The sequence below is a fragment of the Schistocerca piceifrons genome, chromosome 11, assembly GCF_021461385.2.
Source record: "Schistocerca piceifrons isolate TAMUIC-IGC-003096 chromosome 11, iqSchPice1.1, whole genome shotgun sequence".
Lineage (NCBI taxonomy): Eukaryota > Metazoa > Arthropoda > Insecta > Orthoptera > Acrididae > Schistocerca > Schistocerca piceifrons.
In genome coordinates this window covers 140,389,725-140,413,668 of record NC_060148.1, presented here as the reverse complement: position 1 = coordinate 140,413,668, position 23,944 = coordinate 140,389,725, and the positions used below count along the sequence as shown (strand labels likewise).

Genomic DNA, 23,944 nt, shown 5'->3' with positions numbered 1-23,944 from the left:
AGAGAAGAACATTCAAAGCGGATGTTCCTGGCCAAACGAAGTCAACTAACATCAAATGTCAGTTTTGTAACAACGAAAACAATTATTGATAAAATTATTTAATAGGATAGATAAAAGAATCAACTCACGAAGCAGCGGCAGAACACACATGAAAGACTGTTGTGATTGGCAGGCTTTTGGAACCAGTGGCACCTTCTTCAGGCAGAAGGGTTGAAGGGGAAAGAAGAAGGGTGAAGGAAAAGGACTGAAGAAGTCTAGGAAAAGGGGTAGAATTTGGGAAAGTCACCCAGAACAGCGGGTCAGGGGGTCTTACCGTACAAGATGAGAAGGAAGGACTGATTGTTGGGGACTGCATCAGACAGGATTTGGAAACCTGAGAGCTTAAAGGTGGAACACAGGGTAACATGCAAGACAGAGATTACTGCTAAAACAGTGATCACAAGTTAATAATAGTGTGTCCTCCTATCACCACCTATAATAGCCCTGTAACTGGCAAAACATATTCTATCAAAGGGAGAGCCAGGTGCGAAACGACACAAGTCATATACCAGCTATTATAACACTGTTCAGCCCTCTACATAGGCATGACTACCATCAGATTATCAGTTAGGATGAACGGGTATAGGGTGAGGGTATACACTGCCACAATATCCTGTGGCAGAGCGTGCTCTACAGCATGACATCCGTGACCTCGGTGCCTGTTTCACCATCTGGATCTTCCCCCAGACACCAGTTTCCCACAACTCCGTAGTTGGGAATTAGCTCTACAACATGTCCTTGATTCTCGCCGCTCAGCTTTTTATCAGTGTAACTGCTCTTTGCTTCACTCCATTTCAGTTTCCTGCATCTTTCATTGTCTTTCCCATCTATTTTTCACCGCCCCATCCCACCTCTGTTATGTACAATGCACTTAGCTTCTTACTCTTTATAACTTATGATAAATGTCTTAGCAGTAATCTCTGTCGTACATATCACCTCGTCTTCTACCTTTAAGCTCTTAGGTTTCCAAATCTCGTCCGATGCAGTCCCCAACAATTAGTCTTCCCTTCTCATCTCGTACGGTAAGTCTCCCCTGACCTGCGGTTCTGGGTGACTTTCCCAAAATCTACCCCTTTTCCTAGACCTCTTCAGTCCTTTTCCTTCGCCCTTTTTCCTTCCCTTTCAACCCTCCTACCTAAAGAAGGAGCCACTGGCTAGAAAGCTTTTCTATCACAACAGTCTTTCATATGTGTGCTCTGCTGCCGCTTGGTGAGCAGTTTTTTTTTATCCATCCAATTAAATGTCGGTTTTAGTTGGAGGACGAGTAACTCATAGTGTAAGTTTGGAGCACAGTAATCTATGAAAGTGAATCACTGACAGTGGGAAAACCGGGACAGAAGAGAACTGAAGCGTTTGATATGTGGTGCTAGAGAACAATGTCGAAAATTAGATTGACTGATAAGAAAAGAAATGATGAGGTTCTCAGCAGAATCAGTCAAGAATGGAACATACCAAATACTTTGGTAGGACGGTGGGACAGCATTTTATTCTTGGTCATGCAACCTTATTGTTCCCTCTTGGTTCTTGTACGTATTACCCGTCTTTCTTTGCAACTTACTCTTATTTTTCTCCATATTTCGAACATTTTGCAGAATTTTACATTTCCGGTTGCTTTTTCTAGGTCTACATGGCCTATGAGTGTGTCCATTTTATTTTCCAAGTTTTGCTTCCCTCATCAGTTACAATGTCAGACGTGCCGCTCTCGCGTGCTATTAGCCTTCTGACAGTCAAAATGATCGACATCTATCATATCCTCTATTATCTTTTCCAATCCTCTATATATATTATTCCTGTCGACATGAGGTGTTAAGCGCATTGTGTGATAGGCCTCGCAAGTATCTGCTTATATCTTCAGCGTTGTATCTAATGGTATAGCGCCATTCTCGTATATTCTAGACGCAAACTTCAGTAGTTTTTGGTTGACACTTTTGCCAATGATTTCGGAAACTCGGAAGGTATGTTCCTTTCGCTTCTGCCTTCCAAAGCTGTGTTAAGCTCTGACTCTTATGTGGGATCTCCAGTGTCTTGCGTTGTGATTCTCATTTCTTCTTCTGTCAAGTCATCAGACGGGTCTTTCCCCTCGTAGATGCCTTCAGTTTACTCTCTCCACCTACCTGCACTCTCCTCTGCATTTGACAGTGGAATTCCTGATGCACTCTTAAAGATTACGTCAAATGTTCTTTGAATAATCTGTACAATGAATAAATCTTTCAGACGCCCATGTGTTATTCTTTCTCTTCACATTTTTCCAACAGCCATTTCGCTTTGGTTTCACATCTACCCCTAGTTACTTCGTCCCCAAGTGACTTACACTGCTGTATTCCTGTGTTCCTCTGAACGTTTCTGCACCTTCTACATTTACCGATCAGTTGCAGTGTTTTTTCTGTTTGCCAAGGTTTCTTTTCCGTTAGCTCCTTATATCTATCTTTGTTTGATATATAGGACATAAAATCCCGTCTGCGATAATTTTTATGTTAATAATTGGCCACCAATGCTGTACAATCGCAATAAAGTCATGGGATGTTCAATTGAATCTTTTATTAGAACATGTTACGCGTTTCGGAATTACACCATCTTCAGACATATTTTAGCTGCAAACTCTCGTATAAATTTTTCCTAGTACCCGTTATCCCGTCGCAATTACACCCTGTTAGATTTGTATTCTGGGTATATTATTATTAAATAACTTGTGAATGCAGCGCCCCGACACTTTCTTTGCGTTGTCAAGACTGTACGCCTGGTATGGTAGGAAGGAGTTCAAGGTTGAGGTATGTAACTCATATGACCACATCTCATTGTCTGTAACGTCGAGACGTGTTGAGTATGCTGTTCGCTTATGTTTGGTACTTGTTTGTAACATATGTCTGAAAATGGGTGTAATCCCGAAACGCGTAACGTGTGCTAATAAAAGATTCAATTGAACATCTTATGACTTTATAGCGATTGTACAGCATTGGTTGCCAGTTATTTGTTTGTACAACTTCTGTGATGCCCTTTTCATAGACGTCCATTCCTGTTCAAATGAACTGCCTGTGTGGTATTCATCAACGTAGTATCTACAACCCAAGAGAAATTCAGAGGCATTTCATGAATGCTCTCCACTTTAGTGTCCCACTCCTTTTCGCATTTATTCTTCCAGACAATTCTCTTAAACTCCTATCCACTCTTCATCGCAATTCAATTGAGATCTGAGCTTATATCTGGCCCTGCGCGTGCCACACAATCTACGAACAGGATTTACAAAACGATAGATTTCGACTTCTAGACGTAGATAATCGGAAAATTCTTCCCATAAATACGGATGTACGAGTGTTAACAAGAGCCTCGCCAGGACGTTACCTCAGATGGAACTTTCCTGTGCCTCGACCCTTTTCAAAGCGTACCTCCCGTGGGAAAGCGAGAGTTTTCTATAGCTACCGACGGTTGCGAGTTAAAACAAAGAGCGACAGAGGGAAAGAGAAAGGGACTCCCTTCTCTTCCACTCCGCTCCAAGGTCAAACGTCGTGTGCAATCATGACAGTTTGTACTGAAGCAATAATGTTATGTAATAGCAGTACGTAAAGTTTTGATATTTTTATCATGTAATTTGTTAAAAGAAAGGCGAACAAATATGCAAAAGTAATGCATCCACAGTTTGAAACACTTACACTGTTTTACATCTGAGTCAACGTAAAGAGGCAGAGCTACAATTTTTGTAGTATGTGTATTCTGATATAAAGCATAACATGTGGAATTTATGAAACCCCATACATTAGTTTCTGTCATCAGTGATAATACCTGCTACAGTTGCAAAATTGTACATCGGCAGTTGATTTTATCACTGGGATGTGTATCAACAGTTGTGCATGCCCCATCAAGAGAAACGTGTGTTCTTATGTGTCTCCATTGTTGTTGTTGTTGTTATTAGCAGAAGTAGTATAATTATCACTACCGTGTGCTGCCTGTGTACTTCGCATGTCGTAATGTTGACACATTGAGATGTCAGGTTATATATAAGAGAGTGCACGAATGCCTTAATTTTATCAGGTGGAATAAACGCATAAAGAAGTAAATAAATGTACACAATGTGCCAAATTCCGCTACTTTTTATAACGCACTTTACACTATTTCTAAGGACACGGGCTCTGTCGTTTCTTGCGATTCTTAGTGTCTGTTCTGCTGGGGTTGGCATCGTGTAGTGGATCCCCATACGCTCAGTAGCGTATGGCATTAAAGGTCTAAAAATTTCGTAAAAGTTACAGTACCTTCCTGCATTGTCACTTTTATCGCAACGACAATGAACGGGAGTCTTAAAACGTCACGTGTAAGAGATCTGTGCTGAAGTTTAGTGAGCGAGCAGTCTAGATCGCATCACATCGCATAGTGATTTTTAATCCGGACCTGTGCGCTACCTTCGTCCTGAGTATCCTGGGGACGCTCCCAAGACAGCAGCCGTGTTCACAGACCGCGTGGACACGCTCCTGGCTGGACGACCGACCACTCAGCCGTCCTGCCACATCCCGACATGCCCGCTAAGGCATCCGGTCTCAGCCTCACAGCAAATGTCTGGCACCAGCGTGTGGACAGCGGCGGTCTCAACGTCCCTGCGATCTGGCGGCTCTACGGGACCTGTTGAGTGACGTCAGCTGAACACGACACAACTGGAGAGACTCGTGGACTCTCCTTGTCGGCCAACTCAGGCCCTTGTCAGGGCTAGAGGTGGTGTGCTCTACTCCTGTGTCAGCATGATCTCTCATTATGTGACATCGAATGAAATCTGTCCTCAACCTTCACGTTTATTACTTGTAAACTTCCACATAAACATAACTAACTCGACCTTGTTTTGTAAGGAGAAAAACGTACACTTGCGAGATCTCAATCCTAGATACCAAACACCCGCCCCATCTTAAAATAAATGACCATACTTATGATAATACTCATTTTAGACGTCTTGAATGCAGAGTTTTTAAAGTTCTGTAGGTGCAGGTTGCCTGCCACTGGCTCCGCCCCACTGCAGCTGCCTGATGCACGAGTGCAGAGTACTGTGCAGCGGGGAGACGTCCAGAGCCCTCAGAGCCGCTTCATGTCGCAAGTGTGGGAAGACGTGTGTGGGGCCGGTCACGTCTGCCCCATGTGTTTCGAAAGTTTGTTCTTCAAGTAGAACACATGTTATTTAACATGAAAAACGGGTAAGCAATATGAGCAGATAGTATCTCAATGGCATGCGCATATATGGTCAACACTATTGAGCAATATCTTAGGACAAATTCTGCAGCAGTTTTATATAAAACACACACACGCGCGCACACACACACACACACACACACACACACACACACACACACACACACACACACACACACACACACACCGATCTCTGTTACGGACAGAGGCAAGGTGAAACCTGACAATATTACTTCTTCAAAGCAAGCTTTCTAAATAGTCAGTTCGTGATTTTACGTCTCCGTCGCATTGTGCCAATGAAGTTGTTTGACGAAAATGATCGTGGTGAAAGGGTATCGTCATCATTGTCACCACCATCCTCTCATAAAGAATAGTCTAACGTCAATCACCTATTCTTCTCTCCATTTAACGGATCTTCTGTATGACTGCCGCAACTAAGTCGCAAGGTACAAATAGTAGCACAAAGAAACGCTCATAGAGTTTCTTTTGCCTCATGTAAGAGTTAGTCGAATAGCCACATATAACGACGCTTACCGGTCACTACTGTCGCGAGCTTTGACGTTTAAACGTGGCAATTTGACCGTCGCTGTATACTGCTCCTGGAGGTGCCACACTGTCGCTTGTCGGTTGACCGGCACTATAAACACGAACCTCTTACTCACCGTACCGCACAGTAGTTCGAGCTACGACAATGGGCGAACGCAGCGGAGCGTGCCTGAAACAAGTGGTACACGAGCGTTGAAAAGCTATGTGTTCAGAAGGTCTTAACTGCGTACAGTCATAATCATGGTCCAAATCTCCTCGCGACATAGGCAGCCGGGGCTCACACCTTGCAAGTGTGCGTTTCGTATATGAGACCAGGTTGGCAATCTTCTCTTGTTAGATGCAATCGGTTGTGATTAGGTAACTGTTTCTTTTCTTCAGTGTGATTATTATTTAGTTCTTATGTTTTTATTTCTGTGCACTTTAATTAGGACAGAATTTTCAAATGTGGTGCAACTCCATCACCATGTGTTGATTAACTTCGACGAGAGATTTTATAGAAAACCTAAATGAGCGCATTACGCTTTATTTAACAATAACGAACTTCCAAATAATATACTCACCAGGTTTATCGCTCCACTCAAACTGAACATAACGCCACCCCTCACACTTCACTCTGCTGGCCATGGCTTTTGTGATGCGTCGAACAGCATGCACTGACTGGGACAGGATATGATGCCTCAGATCATCCGTTTGCAGCGTTGTCACGTTCCATTCCATGTTGTTCAACCTTTCAAAATAAAATGGAGTCAGCTTATGTGACAGATGATATTATGAAACTTTACTGTATTTTGTAGAATAGAATAGTGAAAACTAAACTCAACTTGCACTTCTCCAGCTTTCACGTTTCCCCTTGATAGAGGTCGCCAGCCCATTAGAGACGAATCGAGGTGTCAGGAATTATGGCGTACATTACGGCTGGTATGTGAGTCTGCTAACATATTCTGGCGAATTGATCGTTTCTGATGAAATACAAGAACTCACATACAAACATGCAGCCAGAATTATGATTGGACAAGCACGGCAGACCGCCTTCAAAGGCATGGAGTGGGCGCTCCCACACAACATGGCTCACCGTCTGCTCCTTGGCGCCATAGTCACGAGCAGCACTTCCACTATAATACCACGTTTTCAAGACGTTGCCATGTCTCTCTTGTGCCGTTTGGATGAGGTTGAATTTTGATCTTTCGTGACAAGAAAGACCATACTGCGCTACCTTACTCGGTTGGACTGAATTCTTATAGCACTCTGTCTTAGGAATTAGCACCTTGGCATCCTTGATTGTGAGATTAACAGGGACAAAATTTGACAGAACATGCAACCCCTAAGTGGGAGCTGTTGTAGCAATGTCATTAATAGTCAACATGGGTCCTTACGTCTTAACTGTATGAGTGCCATTCTCCCACGCTTTAGCACAATATGCGACAGCTCAATAACCAAGAGAAATTGCAGCGTTGTTTTGTTTGTCTACATTTGCTCCACAGTTTTTTGCAGGAATGTAGTGCAGTTGATTTAGAATAGAACCTAATGACTTTCACAGGTCCGTGCAGTGCTGCATAAATGACAGTGACAGGAAGAGGGAGACACCAAGGTAATTAAGGAAGTAGCTGCAGGAAATTTTGGTCCTATCCAGGGGCACATATGACTGCCTGTGTGCCTCTGTATCATGGAGGTAGAACTCTGTGGGCTCAGTTCCGCTTGTGTTTTGCAGGAGTCTCTATTTCTGAAAGTACTCCCTCTGTTTGATGTCAACATGGGGGCTCGTCGACACAGTCAGTAAGTAGCCAGTTCCACTAGATGAATGTGGTCACTAGGCGACCAATACGAACAACAATAAACAACTACCTGGGACCTTGAAGTGCGAAGAAATTGGCTAAGGGGACACGTGAAACAGAACTTGGATCAGTGGAGTGGGCTTGTGTTCACCGGCGAGTACAGGTTTCGAATGTCGACTGGGGATCGTCGTACAAGGCTGTGTAGGTGACCAGGCACCGGTGCAGCTCTCTATCCATGGGTTCTGCTGTGGGGCGGGACTGTCGTATTTTGTGCTACTATTATGGTAATATCAACAGTAGCAGGAAACAGTATAACGGGAGTAGGATTCTTTAGGAAGGTAGAGCAGAGAGTGCGTTACAGTGAACAGTTCAGTGATACAGTTACGCTTATCACAATCGACAGCAAACCAACACCGACAACGATAGTTCAGATAGTACATGCCGACGTCGGAAGCTTAGGATGAAGATACAGAAAAAGTATATGAAGGTATTGAAAGGGTAATACAGGACGTAAAGGGAGATGAATCTCCATTGCTCGTGGGAGACTGGAATGCAGTTGTAGGGGAAAACGTGGAAGAAATGGTTACTGGAGAATTTGGGGTAGGGATAGGGAATGAGAGAGAAGAAAGACTAACTCAGCCCTGATATACATTTCGGCTAGTAAAAGCGAATACTCTTAATCGCAAGAGGAGGATGTATAATTGGAAAAGGCTGGGTGATATGGGGAACTACAGTTAGATTACATCATGGTCCGACAGAGCTTCCGAAAGGATATAGTGGATTTAAGGCATACGCAGGAGCAGATATAGACTCATATCACAATGTAGTAATGATAAACAGTACGCTGCAGTTTAAGAGATAAGTCAGAAAGAATCTAAACGCAAATGTGTCAGTTACAGAAGTACTAAGGAATGACGAGATACTCTTGAAGATCTTCAAGGCTATGGATACAGCAACAAGGAATATCCCAGTAGGCAGTCCACTTGAAGAGGAATGGATATCTCTGAAAATGACAATAACAAAAGTTGGAAAGGAAAACATAGGTACAAAGAAAGTAACTGCGAAGAAACCATTTCAATTAAAATATTATTACCCATGATGAAAGAGGGAAGTTCAAAAATGTTCAGGGAAATTCAGGAATACAACAACTTTAACAGAAAGAAGGATGAGAGAAATTAGACTAGTTGCTGACCTCAGTGCTGAATACAGAAACCAGCGCCAAGTGTTCCCCAGCAGAAGCTCGACAACACACGCACTCGTGACTCTGCGCTCTTAAGCAGCCGTCTAATGACATCACAGCCCGACTGTGGCAGGGATCCGAACAAACAGTTCAGCTTGTAGAGTTTATAGAAGTTTCAAACTGCTGCCTGAGCCTTTATAGCCTCTGAAGATGTCTCCAGCATTTGGAGACGAAACGTTAGAGACCTTTCGTTGCTTTTTTTTTCTTTTTTTTTTTTGAGTCATCAGTCTTCTGATTCTTTTGATGTGGTCCACCACGAATTCCTCTCCTATGCCAACCTCTTCATCTCAGTGCAGCACTTGCGACCTACGTCCTCAATTATTTGCTGGATGTATTCTCCAATTTCGTTAAGCAGGCTGTTCGATAATTGTCGCACTTGTCAGCTCTTGCAGTCTTAGAAATTGTGTGGATGATATTTTTCCGAAAACTAGATGATATGTCGGCGGACTCATACATTTTACACACCAACATGAATAGTCGCTTTGTCGCCAGTTCCCCCCAATGATTTTAGACATCCTGATGGAAAATTATCTATCACTTCTGCCTTATTTGGTATTAAGTCATCCAAAGCTCTTTTAAATTCTGATTCTATTACTGGATCTTCTAAATCGACTCTTCTTTCTTCTTCTATCACATCAGACAAATCTTCCCTCCTCATGGAGGCCTTCAATGTACGCTTTCCATATATCCACTTCCTCCTCCTTTTTTGACGGTGAAATTCCCACTGCACTCTTCATGTTACCACCCTTTGCTAACAATTTCACTCAAGGTTGCTTTAACATTCTTATGCGCTCACTCAGTCCTTCCAACAATCATTTCTTTTTCGATTTCTTCACATTTTTCAGGCAGGCATTTCGTCTTAGCTTTCCTACACATCCTGTCTATTTCATCCCTCAGGACTTGCATTTCTGCCTGGATGGTCATGGTATACCAATCTTACTGTCGTCCGCCATACGGTCTGACAACCTCGAGTGATGGTGTGGGGTGTCATTTTTTTTTCACAGCAGGACTTCTTTGGTTTTAATCTGTGGTACCCTTACAGCACAGCAGTTCGTCTGTGCTGTTCTACACCCCGTTTTGCTGCATTCAAGGTAAGCCATTCTTGGCTAACTTTTTTTGCAAAATAATGCCCTTTCGCATATGGGGAGAGTTTTTACTATTTGTTTTTAGACTTGCCAAACCCTACCTTGGCCAGCAAGGTTGCCAGACTTCTTCGCAATTGAGAATAATTGGAGCGATATAGGCAGGGACGTCCTACCAGGTCGGGATTTTGACGATCTACCGCAGCATTTGGACATAATATGGCATGATGTTCCTCAGGGAGGCATCCAACAACTCTGTCAATCAATGTCAAGATGAAAAATTGCTTACATAAGGACGCATTATTGACTTACTTAACTTGTTAAGCTTCCCTCTTGAATAAGTCATCCACTCGTTTGTCTGCTCATGCACAGCACAACTACTACTTTCTGTATCTTTCGAATATTTCCTTCACGGAGTGTTCCTTTTTTTGTCTAAGAGTGTAATTTCCATATGTGACATCGTTTTATTAAGAGTAACTATAGTAAGCAGTAATAGAATGTCTAAATGGGCTAATATCTGGTGGACATGAGGGATTCTATTTTTTTATAATGAACTGAACCTTTTATACGTCTTTTTTTGCTACAGAGGTCTGTAGAAGACTGTCCTGGTATTTGGCAGTCACGCTTGTCGAACAGTCCATAGCGCTAACAACTGGTCTTAATGGAATGACGGGTTTGTGAATTTTTGGTATACCACACAATCTTGATGGGACCAGTTCTGATTTAGTAAGACACTTCTAGTTGGTGAGAAAAATCAAAGAGGCTTTTACTAGCTGATCCGTTACCCTAAGTACTGATCTTGGGAGATTGCTTTTAATCTCACTGTACCTTCTTGGTTGCAATACAACACAAGTTTTTCTGCAGTGGGTTCATTATTTCATGAGCATTGTAGCGTTGCCCTTATCTGCTGGAAGCTCTAGAATACATCAGAATTGAAATCTCGGATAGGTGTCTTTCCACAAGTTAGTGTTGTGTCATTGTTTATTGCCTCTGGTGGTGTCTCTGGTGGAGACGAAGACTTAGGCACACAAATAAGCCATGGACAGTGGCCTAATACCCATTAAGCAAAATTCACCAGTAGGTTGTATTTAAATTAGTTATCAGTACGAGTACAGGTGTTAGTGTTTGTAGGAATCACAAAAGAAACGGGGAGTGTAGAAATGGGGTGGCCAAGACATTGGCTCACGGGCCGTGCCCAGGCACAAGTGCATTTGGCCCATTATTTACATCTCCCCAATTAACATTTATTAAATTTTCTCTGAAGTGCTCAATAAACACTGGGTTGAGCAACCTTACAGTTTTATTTCATGGTTTCTGAACTGTACACTTTGCTGTGTTTTCTAATTTAATCAATTGTACATCATGGGCTGATAATCCATTTATCAATGGAAAAGCATGTGTTAGTTTTACACCCTCTTGCTTTACAAATACATTATCTATTAGAGCGCTACTGCCTTGAGCTATACGTGTAGGGAAATTGATAGCTGATTCTATGTTATATGCAATTAATAACACTTTCACTTTTCCGATCTGAACTGGTTAGAAAGTTTACATAGAAATCATCACAGATTAACAACTTCCTGTTATTGTCTGACAGACAGCGTAATAGGTCATCTACATATGCTAACAGATCATCTACTTTATTTTTTATTCACCTGATATTCTGATGAAGTCAGTTGATACTACCCTTAGCTTCAACCCTATTTACTGTACATGAAGCTTCTGTTATTCTATTTTTCTTGAGTGTTGCCTGTTTGGACTTTGACCTTGACATAAAAATCCTGTCTACCTGGTCCCATTAACCACAGGGGTCACCCTCGTGTGACTGAGGCTCCCCCTTACAGTGTCTGCTAATGGAGAAGCTGACTTATCTTTCCCCTTCCTATTTAGGTGCAGGCCATGCGTAGTGTATCCTCACCTACCAGTAGTATCAACAGGAACATCGCGCATGTGAGGTTTTGGGGGTATCTGGAACATCCCGTTCCTCCACTACTTTAGATAGCAAGCCAGAGTGTTAACACGCCTTACAGCAGTGTTCACGCAGGACCGAACATGGCGCTGAAAGACCTCCACAGACACCACATTTGTGTGGCCAGTTCATGTTCCTATTTCATCCAAGTCTCTCGCAATAGTACACCTTGGATTCATACCACAGGCTGTTTCGTGCTGCTCCAACTGTAATTACCTCATCTCCCTAGCATTTGTTTTCACAAAACTTGTGAGCTGGTACGCTGCACCTAACTCCTCCTGACGCTCCTAGCCTTGACTGTTAACTAGAAGGCCGGATATATGTTCGTTTCATATATTCCAGGAAAAAGATGTCCATTTTTACAAGTGACAAACAGCAAGCGTGTAAAACACAATGCATCAGAATAACACATATTAAAAGCATAATATTACCAAGGAATACAGCAGTATCAAGAGCCATCAACTAGAGATAATCACAGAGAACACTGCAATATATTGAGAAATGTCATTAGACCAGCTGATTGTATCAGCTGTGTGAGTACATATCTGAGAATAACATTAAAATAAGCTGGTATATGTGGTTCAAATGGCTCTGAGCACTATGGGACTCAACTGCTGAGGTCATTAGTCCCCTAGAACCTAGAACTAGTTAAACCTAACTAACCTAAGGACATCACACACATCCATGTCCGAGGCAGGATTCGAACCTGCGACCGTAGCGGTCTCGCGGTTCCAGACTGCAGCGCCTAGAACCGCACGGCCACTTCGGCCGGCCGGGATTTGCAAACGTTTAAATAATAAAGTCTTGTACGTCGAAGAAAGTTCAAACTCCTGCGCCTCACTCACTCAAATTGCTTGTTACACCATTTTTAATGTTGGAAACTAAAGGTAAAGCTGAAGGATGCAAACTGTAAGGAAATGGAAGCAGTAATTACAGAATAAATAAGAGTGCATGTGCTTGAGATCATAAATTATTTGGGACAGTATATTTTTCTATATCATGCACTACCGCTTTTGCGTCAGTCACCTAGCTCGTGAAATTTATTTTTCCTGTGCGAAAGTAAATATTCAGTCATAAGGCTGTAAAAATAACATGTTGGTAATATCCTAATCAACTTCCACTTCCATACTCCACAAACCCCTGCGAAGTGCGAGGTAGAGGGTTTTTCCTGCAGTAGCACATACTGGACCGTCTCCCTGGCCACTTCGCTCCTGTGCGCCCTGTAATTAGTGTGACCTCGTCTTTGCCGGCCCTACGAGAGCGACAGCCAGGCGTCCGTCTTGTATTCTCAGATTCTTCGCTCCATACAGCTTCTTGGAATGTTATGAGTAGGTATTCATCTTGAGGTGATTTCTCTACATGAAATCTCATTTTTTTAAATCTCGTCTTTGATTTAAGAACAAAAATTTGAAAAGATTCAACCTTGAAAAAACACTGTTTCTTCTCTTTTTACCGATACGTATTTAAGCCATATTTCATTATCACCAGCGGGTTTCCTTTATTCTTCTGCAGAGTAAAGAGGAAAATATCGCATTGGGATAGGCATATTTTTGGGAATGTGTTATTTTTGCTCAGAACGTTATAACAGACATGTAAACCATAGTAGCACATGCAGTTGTTCATGTCGCTGCACGTCATCTGCAATATCGAGATACCAGCCAAACTGGAAATAGCAGACACGGACATCAGCAACAGCATGTGCCATTAACGCATACATACTTCTAATACGTTTCGAATGCAAATGTACAATTCTAAAATTATACGTTTCCCCGTGTAACAACATATTCTTTGTAGACTCAAATTTTCTCTCTACAGCGGAGTGTGCGCTGATATGAAACTTCCTGGCACATTAAAACTCGAACTCGCGACCTTTGCCTTTCGCAGGCAAGTGCTCTACCAACTCAGCTATCAAAGGACGACTCGCGCCCCGTCCTCACAGCTTTAATTCCGCCAGTACCTCGTCTCCTACCTTCTGAAATTCACAGAAGCTCTCCTGCGAACCTTGCAGAACTAGCACTCCTCGAAGAAAGAATATTGCTGAGACATGGCTTACCCACAGCCTGGGGGATGTTTCTAGAATGAAATTTTCACTCTACAGCCGAGTGTGCGCTGATATGAAACTTCCTGGCGGAGTAAAACTGTGTGCCGGACCGAGACTCGAACTCGGGACTTTTGCCTTTCGCGGGCAAGTGCTCTATCAACTTTTTTTCTTTTTTTTTTATGAAGAGGAAAAGAAAATTTTTCGCATCCACCCACGCGCGAACCCATGACCTTCCGTATCCTATTCCCGCGCGCTAACTACTTTTTTTTATTTCTTTTAGGAAGGTCACAGGGCGTGGTACACGCCGCACTAGCAGTGGGGTCTCTTCACGGCACTGCCGGTGCGTCGCGGCCCAAACCCCTCCCACCCCTTTTTTCATGTCCCCAGTTGGGTCATAGCACTAAGTGTGCAGAAATCTTAACACAAAATTCCCATTCTCCGATGTAAGAAAGACAAAGAAACCTCTTCTCCGAGTAGAAACTGATCACTGACAAAAACTTAACAATTCTTCTTGAATCACACAAATACTTTGGAAGTCGAACACGAGTAATTCTGAACAAAATGTTTTGAAAAAACTCTTCCTGTAACATAGAACTAAATAACAATAAGAACACAAGTGACTTTTAATTTTCTTCTGTTCGTTCTCGTTCAAGGTGTTGTAGTGGTGCCACATCTTTAACCGACACCCATTCCTTCAAAAATGATCTTCAGCATGTTGCCGTAGTGCTTCTTGTGGTTGCGATACGTTCTGATTTTTGCGTATTCACACTTCATGTAAACGCGGAATTCTATCTCGTTGTCCGACCCAAGTTTGTTGATGACATAACTAACACATTTTCCCAGTAACCAGCTAATGGCGTTGGTTTTTAATTTCGGAATGTATGTCGTGTCTGGTCTCAGGAGGAGCGATGGCGTTATATATTCGGTCGAGGATCGGTGAGAAAGGCGCTTTGTTGCCTGATCCAATTCCAGTTATTCACACTGCCGCCACGGGTGAATCTGTGGATGAGTGTATCCACCAGATTGCGTTTTCCACAAAGGTGTGTCTGGTTTAAACCGATCCCATACAGTCTCTCGTTGGTGCTGATGACATTGTTAACTGTTTTGTACCATGCGGAAATAGCGTCTGCAGATAGCCCGGCATAGCTGATGTTCCGCCATACAGCTTTCGAGTCACAATTAGGGAATTTCTTTTCAGTTTTGTTTCTGCCCTCATTTAACTTTCTTTCAAGTATGATGTCGCGCGCTGTGATACATGTGTTGCTTCTGATTTCGTCACTAAGGTAACTTGCTTCGAGGAAAAAGTTCCTCACATACTGCAGACGGGCATTAATCCTTCGCACATCAATCGGTGCTTGTAGACTATGGGGTGTCACAGCCTCAAAGAGCTTTGCGGTTATACATTGTTGAAGTTCTCTGAGTATAAGGAAAGCCCGTTTGAGGAACAGAGCAGATGCTCTATTTCGAATGTCCACCAAACCGAGGCCCCCGTTTCTGACATCCAGTATAACGGTAGTCGCACCAACCCTGAATATGTCTCCTCGCCATAAATAATTGGTAACAGTGGACATGATCCCTTTCGCTACTAGTTTGGGGATTGGAAATACCTGTGCAATGAAATATGCTTTAGACAAAATGCAGGAGTTAATGAATCTGACATTTTGCACCTGGTCCACAGTTCGATGGATGTTCTCCATTGCAGCACTGCCTCATGCACTTCATCTTTAGTAATAGGTGACAGGATGACAGCGTTTTCTGTTCCCGACAACTGTGGACCTAAAATAGTGAGAAAGTCCTCGAGAGCTGCATCGTCCACTGTGGTAGGGGCATATAATTTGTCATAGTACCTGTGGACTTGGCCCAGTATTTCTTTCTGACATGTGAGCCTTGTACCAGTGTGCGTCTGGACTTCAGCAATAAAAGCTTGACGTCTGTTTTTAGCATGCCGCACCAAGTGATACAGAGAAGCAGTTTCATCAGCTACTACTGATGTGGCTTTCGATTTAATTTTTAGTCCCTCCATCTGTTGCTGTTTAATGCTTAATAACTTGGCTTTTATTTTTTGATATCATTCACAAGAATTACGTCATCATGTACTCCAGGAGGACCTGCAGAGGATTAATGCATGGTGCGACAGCTGGCAGCTTTCCCTAAACGTAGATAAATGTAATATAATGCGCATACATAGGGGCAGAAATCCATTCCAGTACGATTATGCCATAGGTGGTAAATCATTGGAAGCGGTAACGACCGTAAAATACTTAGGAGTTACTATCCGGAGCGATCTGAAGTGGAATGATCACATAAAACAAATAGTGGGAAAAGCAGGCGCCAGGTTGAGATTCATAGGAAGAATTCTAAGAAAATGTGACTCATCGACGAAAGAAGTAGCTTACAAAACGCTTGTTCGTCCGATTCTTGAGTATTGCTCATCAGTATGGGACCCTTACCAGGTTGGATTAATAGAAGAGATAGACATGATCCAGCGAAAAGCAGCGCGATTCGTCATGGGGACATTTAGTCAGCGCGAGAGCGTTACGGAGATGCTGAACAAGCTCCAGTGGCGGACACTTCAAGAAAGGCGTTACGCAATACGGAGAGGTTTATTATCGAAATTACGAGAGAGCACATTCCGGGAAGAGATGGGCAACATATTACTACCGCCCACATATATCTCGCGTAATGATCACAACGAAAAGATCCGAGAAATTAGAGCAAATACGGAGACTTACAAGCAGTCGTTCTTCCCACGCACAATTCGTGAATGGAACAGGGAAGGGGGATCAGATAGTGGTACAATAAGTACCCTCCGCCACACACCGTAAGGTGGCTCGCGGAGTATAGATGTAGATGTAGATGTGCCTCTTGATATAAGTCTCTTAAAACTTTATAATAAAACTCCATTGTATTCCTCAGCTCCCTGCGCCTCGCTACACTATACTGCATGACAACTTTCAGCAGCCTTGGTTTAGCCTTCCTAGTCTATGACTGTTGGGTGCTTGTCTGCTGTGCGGAGGCCCATAGTCCACGCTACTCTTATTTCCTGTTCCAGTTCTTCGTCAGTTAAAACAGATATATTCAAACTCCATTGCCCTCTGAATCGACGGGTTGGCTGTACACATAAATTAAAGCAAGTTAAAAGTGTACTGTGATCGCTAAAATACACGGGAACTGTTTCAACGTTTAATAAAAAAATTTCCAAATTTGGTGGCACGTAAATTCTATCTAGTCTGCTGCGGCAGTGGCTGGTTATATACGTGAACTCGACTGATGTCGGGTGCTGAAGTTCCTTTACATCTTTGAGTTGTAGATCACTTACTAACTTTTTTAACTGTGGCGAGTAGTTGAAATTGGGTTGTTGATCTTTCTGGTTTAAAACACAGTTAATATGTCGACCTAATATAAGAGAACCCTGATTTTTCCTCAATAAATAAATTAGTTCATCTTGAAAAAACATCGCACCATCCACTTTATGGGAATATCCTGATGGGGCGTAAGGGTTAAGCACGGTCATATCGAAAATTTTTATGCCTACGGTTCTTCCTGATTCTAGTCGTTCGATGTCAGTCACTGGAGTGCCTTCCCTTATAAGAATGGCTGTACCGATATGGCTTCCGTAGAAACATTAACAATTTCAAAAAAGCCTGGGATCCGAAATGCCGTCATCGCAACTTCTTGTAGCAACGCGATATCTGTCCCAGACTGGTTGAAGAATTCTTCTGATTCTGCCAGTTTCACGGGTGACTGTATTTCATTAATGTTAATAGTAGTGCTATAAACTTGCATCACGGACATACCAGAAGAAGCTATTTGGTCGGTATGATTATAGCAGCAACGAGCTTCTCTACAAGTCACGATCTTTACAAGCTGTATGCCCATTACATGCAATAACTTCATAGAAAATTTTTTATTGCTTTTAAACAAAGTGATCGAAAAGAAAATTATCCTGAAATCCCGACATTGCATTGCTATAAGTCACTGTGGTCCTTCTCTTTCTCCTCGTCAGTGTTGGCCCTGATGACTTCATATTTAATATTCTTTTTCTTGACGTCTTTCTTCTCTGGTGTGGCTTTCGCTTAATGACACGTGACAGCAAGACCTGGTTTCGGTCGCAGCCTCCGACGGTGGCCGTCTTGCGCAACGGCGGTGGATTGCGAGTCGTCAATATTTGGCTCCGGGGTGTTGTCGGTTGCCTTGTCTTGCTGGCGAGGCGGTGATGCTTGTTTATTTCCTCCTTCGGCGCGGTGTTGCGCTTCGGAGCCAGCAGGTTGTCTACTTGGTACTTCCTCGTACTGTTCGCACTGTATGGGCTGTGCACTCGATGCGGTTATTGCAGCTGTGACCTCAGGCTCAGGGTCACATTTCTGTGAAAGGTCACTACAAGCTGCGTCACTATCTGTTCGTGGCGGTATAATTCCTTGTGCGGAAGTGGGAGCCACATCGACCTGCATTTCATCTCCTTTCACCACTTCCAACATGACTTGGCTTCGGCTTCCTGGCAACGGGTGTTTCACAGGAAGAGTCCTCATCAACATTTTTTTCAGTGTCCTCTAGAGGACGCTTTTTAGTGGGAGTCTCGCTGTCACGGGACGGAATTTCAGCAGTTAATGCAGGTTTTAAAGACGGAAAGTCATTAACATTAAGTGCAACATTTTCAGAAGTAGTAACAGGATCCACGACAGCCGCCGCCTCTGTTGTATTACTGGCTGGCAACAAATCGTTGAGTGTTAATTTCCGGCGTTGCGTAAGGTTATTTGTTAGCACAAAAACACGGCGAGGGCAGTCCTGACGGAGGTGACCAGATTCGTTACATACATGACTTGTAGGGGTTTGCCCTGAGTAAATAACATGCGCCTTGTGCCCGTCAACAACGATGTGGGAGGGAATGTTTGCCTTCACTTCCATCTCCACGGAGCGAATGCCGTTAAAGCACTGCAGCTTGAAATGCGAAGCCCACCTATCGTTGACTATTTGCCTGACAACCCCACACTTTGAAAGGATATCTTTCATTTTCGAGTTGTCTACTTCTATGGGAATATTCAAAACCCTAAAATTTCTAATTACAGACTCGGAATTCCTGAGTTTTACACTACTTTTAGTACCATCACGCTGTATAAATTCCGTTTCATAACCAAATTTTTCCAGAAAGCGGCCTACACTCACGGAATCGTTAAACTTTACAAAAATGCAGTATTCATCAGAGTCTAGCTGCATGGTATGAACAGATTCAGGATGAAGCCCAAATACTTCGGTAATCCAGTCGTGTATTTCAAGTGCAGAGGGCTGTACTGGTGCACTTGTCGAAGGTGAAAATCACGGTGTTTTTTCTCACGGAGTTTGCCATGGTGTTCTGCAGCGAAGAAATTTCGGAAAACGCCGAAATCCCAACAAGACTACGTAGAAAGACGACATGAACAAAGACCAATAGCTCAATTTATAACACTTAATTCACGTGCAAAAAGCCAATAAACAGTCACGAAACACGAAAACACTGGCGTAAACACTGAACGTTCACGGAGCAAACTTGAGGAGCGTGCGACCGCGGCGACAGCTAAAGCCAGACTGCTGGCCACGCGAACTGAGCTACCCAAGCACGACTCACGCCCGGTCCTCACAGCTTTAATTCCGCCCGTACCTCGTCTCCTACCTTCCAAACTTCACAGAAGCTCTCCTGCGAACCTTGCAGAAACTAGCACTCCTGGAAGAAAGGATATTGCGGAGACATGGATTACCCACAGCCAGGGGGATGTTTCTAGAGCGAAATTTTCACTTTACTGAGGAGCGTGCGCTGATATGAAACTTCCTGGCAGATTAAAACTGTGTGCCGGACCGAGAGTCGAACTCGGGACCTTCGCCTTTCGCGGGCAAGCGCTCTACAAAATGAGCTACCCAAACACGACTCAACGAGGTACTGGCGGAATTAAAGCTGTGAGGACAGGGTGTGAGTCGTGCTTGGATAGCTGAGTTGATAGAGCTCTTACCTGCGAAAGGCGAATGTCCCGAGTTCGAGTCTCGGTCCGGCACACAGTTTTAATCTGCCAGGAAGTTTGAATACATTCTTTGTTCGGCAGAAAAATGAAGGGAACCTCTCATGACGGTAAAGCTTCGCCGAAACATGTATGGGTGAAAAAGAAGAAACTGTGTTTTGTTGAAGGCAGGACGTTTTCAAATAACTTTTATTTACAGGTAGGCATTAAGAGAAATATTTGCGACTGCCTGTACAGGTTTCTGTGTTTCGTACATGTACACATCTACGTGTTTCTGTAAACCGACTGATTCCAAATATTACTCACTGGTATGGTAGGTGTATGGTAACTATTATCTGCTTTTTTTTTTAAGTGCACAGTTTTACGTTTACAAACAAGTAAAGGAAGTTTTCAGTCTTCACTGCAGTTTAACTCTCGATTGAGTACGACTATGCATAAAATGCGCCAACCGCAAATGGCATTGTCTTGTCCAATTCTCTGCATAATAAATAAAAAAATTGCATTGATGTTATAAAATTGCCAGCCGTACCTATACCTTCATTATAGCTTCAGCTAGCTCAGTGGTAAGTTGTGTTGTCACACGTCCAAGTGAGCAGCAGAAACGTAAAATAAACAACGCGTGTGACGTCTTAGAATACAAGGTACACAACGCGCCCAGTCGTGTAAGTGGCGTTCCTTTCACGCTCACCTCGTTACCTTTGGTCCACAAGCGGGCCCTGCCACCCTGTACAGGCCACAACAAAGCTGGCCGACAACGAGGAGGCTGCGTGGCCACTCGACAAGGATCCAGGGTTCGACACCGAATCAGGCAAGGAAATTGGCGATGACGCTGAGGAAGAAGGGGAACAGCTTGCCACACGACGTGACCGAGGTTCGGATCCCGAACGGGAACACAATTCAGACGATGACCGCAAACAGTCGCTCTCCGCTGTTTATATTTTTATTAGGAAAGAGAAAAATGAAAATGGAATCAATTATGCGCTAATGTAGTCATAAAAACAAGAAGAAAGAATATTGTAAATATATTTCCGGGGTCAGAAAGTGTATCCAGAAAGGTCATAAGTGAAATGGACAGGACTTAGCCTGGAAACGATTGACAAAATATTAAGTACACACTCTTCTGTACTCAGTCTAAGAAAGAAAGTGTACAGTATTCAAGAGAAAGGGATGCTAAAAACACTACAGAATAAGAAATAATGGCATTACTGGGATTGCTTTACCTCTTTGGGATTCGTTCTCGCTTTCCACGCCCGGGTTCCCGGGTTCGATTCCCGGCGGGGTTAGGGATTTTCTCTGCCTCGTGATGACTGGGTGTTATGTGATGACCTTAGGTTAGTTGGGTTTAAGTAGCTCTAAGTTCTAGGGGACTGATGACCATAGATGTTAAGTCCCATAGTGCTCAGAGCCAGATCTTTGGGATTACGCAAGCCAGCCACACTAATGTTGTCGAACTGTGGAAAGCAGACGGCAGAAATATGGAGATTACGGGAGATGTGATGAGATATAGAAGACTGCTGTTCCTTTTACGTTGCATCCGTTTTGACGACAAAAGCTCAAGACAAGAAGGGAGAGCAACTGATAAACTTGTTGCAATAAGGCAGTTATTACACTGTGACGAATGGAGGGGTCTACATAGTCGATCAAATGGGAAGAGCGTATTCCATAGCAGGAGTCACAAGAAGATGGCCACTGGTCGTGTCCTATTCTGTAATGGATATAGCTGGAACAAGAGCGCAAATCATTTTCGACACAAGTGAGGTAAATCCAGAAAAGGAGCATTTTTCTTGAAAGCATTTTCCCTTGCGAGGCTTCAGCTAGTCAAAACAGATAAGGTTGCTTCACTTCCTGTCGACGTAGCAACTTTCCTAGAGAAATTAAAAGATCCGTGGGTTGAAACAATTGGGTAGCCTGCCACCAAGAAAAGAGGACGGTGTGTGACATGTGGACGAGAGAAAAAGGAAAAGCTCCTCTACCACCTTAAGTTGCAGCTGAGACCACAGCTTTCTTTAGCAAAAGGCATGGGAGAACAGCGCTTACATGTGAAAAGTTTCAAGTAGTCTCGAAAATGCGTAAGACAGTTAACAATGCATATAGAAAGAAATTTGTGATAAATGACACTGTCCAGCTCGAAGGTTAAGACCTTATCCAGATGTGATTAGGTACATGCGGTGCTTTTGCTTTGAGGTAGTACGTTTGGACGTGCTGATAGCCCGTAAAGGAATATTTCAGTGAAATGGTTTAAAGAATTTACTTCAAAGGCCCAATGAAATATTTACAAGTTTTCTCCCAGAGCAACTTACGCTGTGCCTGCGTGACAGAAGTTGCCTGCCTTCCATGACTGTGGCACTTCTGTCCAGTTGAAGCCGCTGACAAGAGACGCCTTGAGCCCTGTGCTGAGACTGCTAGTGGATTCACGCCATCGGTTTTACCCAGTAGCGTGTGTGGGGTACAGGTCACGTGTGTGGACACTGGAGCACTCTGCAATGCAGAACACGGTTGCTTCCCTCTCTCGTGATCCAGACCTCGAGCAGAACAGACGTCTTTCTTGGAAGACGTTCCACGAACGGCCACCAACATCAGTTAATGTGAATCGCCTCCCCTTCCGTTGCCATCTTCAATTAGTAGTTTGGCCTCCTAGAATGGCCTAAACCTGGTAACTTCCGTCTCTGGGCACGCTCCTTGCACAGTGTGCACTGAAATCCAACATTTCCCCTCCTTCCCTGACCATGTTCACTTTGTTACAGACAACTACACCGTCTGTGCAGTGACTGTTAACTATGTCTGCCAGATCATTAATGTCCGACATGTGCAGCAGGAGTCCCACAGCTCCCCTGGGACGCGCCTGCCCGTGACCCTCGTCGTGCTGCCCACACATGGCCGAGCCGTCGCTCCTCGGGCCTGTACCGCCACAGTCCTGGAAGGCGGTCCTCGCGAGCTCACGTGACGTGTGTGGAGAGGGTACTGACACCATCAGCCGGTCTGAGCACCCTCGTTCCGGTTCGTGTAGCAGATGTAGTGCAATTTTATTCCTTCGAGGATCCATCTTTGATGAAAACTGTGCATCGGTTGCTTCACAGGTTGACAACTGAAAACATGTATATAGAGGCATGTGGACACCCATAGGTCTAGTTTAACGAGGATGAGCAGACAGTTGGCCGTGAGCTCATGGAAGGAATCACCTGGGCATTTGCCTGAAGTAATTTAGGAAGATCACGAAGTGACATAATCAGAACATCTGGTGGGAATTACACAGCCAGCATCATCCTGTATACAAGGCCAGAGTGTTAGAAGCAGCGATTTGAAAAACTCCTAAACTGTTTGTCAAACAAGGACACCTGATCCGTCTATTGTGACTTACGCTTGCTACTGTTTGCCCAAATCATTCCACAGAAATGACAGGAACATCATTGTCATCCTCATAATCGTCATATCAGCCTTTTCCCGCATCATGTGGGGTCGGCGTTGTTTTGCCGGATCCTTCTCTTCCATAAATTCCTATCCAGTGCTTCTTCTCTGAGCCATCTTTTCTCCCATGGGTCTCCTGCTACCTTGTCTTTCCAGCTCAGTTTCGGTCTTCCACTTCTCCTTGATATTTCGATTTCTAGGTCTTCAACTCTTCTCCCTGCATAGTACTCCCCTCTTCTCTGCACGTGTAAATACCATCTCAAACTACTTTCTTGGATCTTCTTCCCTATGGGCTCCACTTTCACTGTTCCCCTGGTGTACACTTTCCTTAGTCTATCCTTTCGTGTCACCCCACTCATCCACCTTATCATTCTCATTTCAGCCACTTCCATCTTTTTCTCTTGGACTTTTGTAATTGGGCAAGTTTTTGCACTATACAGCATCGCAGGCCTCACCACAGACTTGTAAAACTTTCCTTTCATTCTACAGCTAACCTTCTTATCACACAGTACTCAGCTCAATTTCCTCCAGTTCATCCATAACTATTTATCCTTTGCTGTATTTCGACCTCCAGTCCTCCATTACTTTTCATGTAAGAGCCTAGGTATTTAAATTTCTTGATCATTAGTTGTTCTCCTTCCAGGTTAACATATAGATTTTTCGCATCCTTTGTTGGTTCTTCCTCTTCCCGGCATAAATC

The 23,944-nt window shown here is 43.6% G+C and overlaps 1 protein-coding gene across 1 annotated transcript in view; it reads right to left on the bottom strand.

The window, feature by feature from the left end:
* LOC124719815 overlaps positions 1–23,944 on the bottom strand; it is an 80,724-nt gene that overhangs the window by 37,704 nt on the left and 19,076 nt on the right. Inside the window, exon 3 of the mRNA XM_047245005.1 lies at positions 6,309–6,475. Coding sequence (XP_047100961.1) covers positions 6,309–6,475 — 167 coding nt within the window. The remainder of the gene's footprint in view (positions 1–6,308; positions 6,476–23,944) is intronic.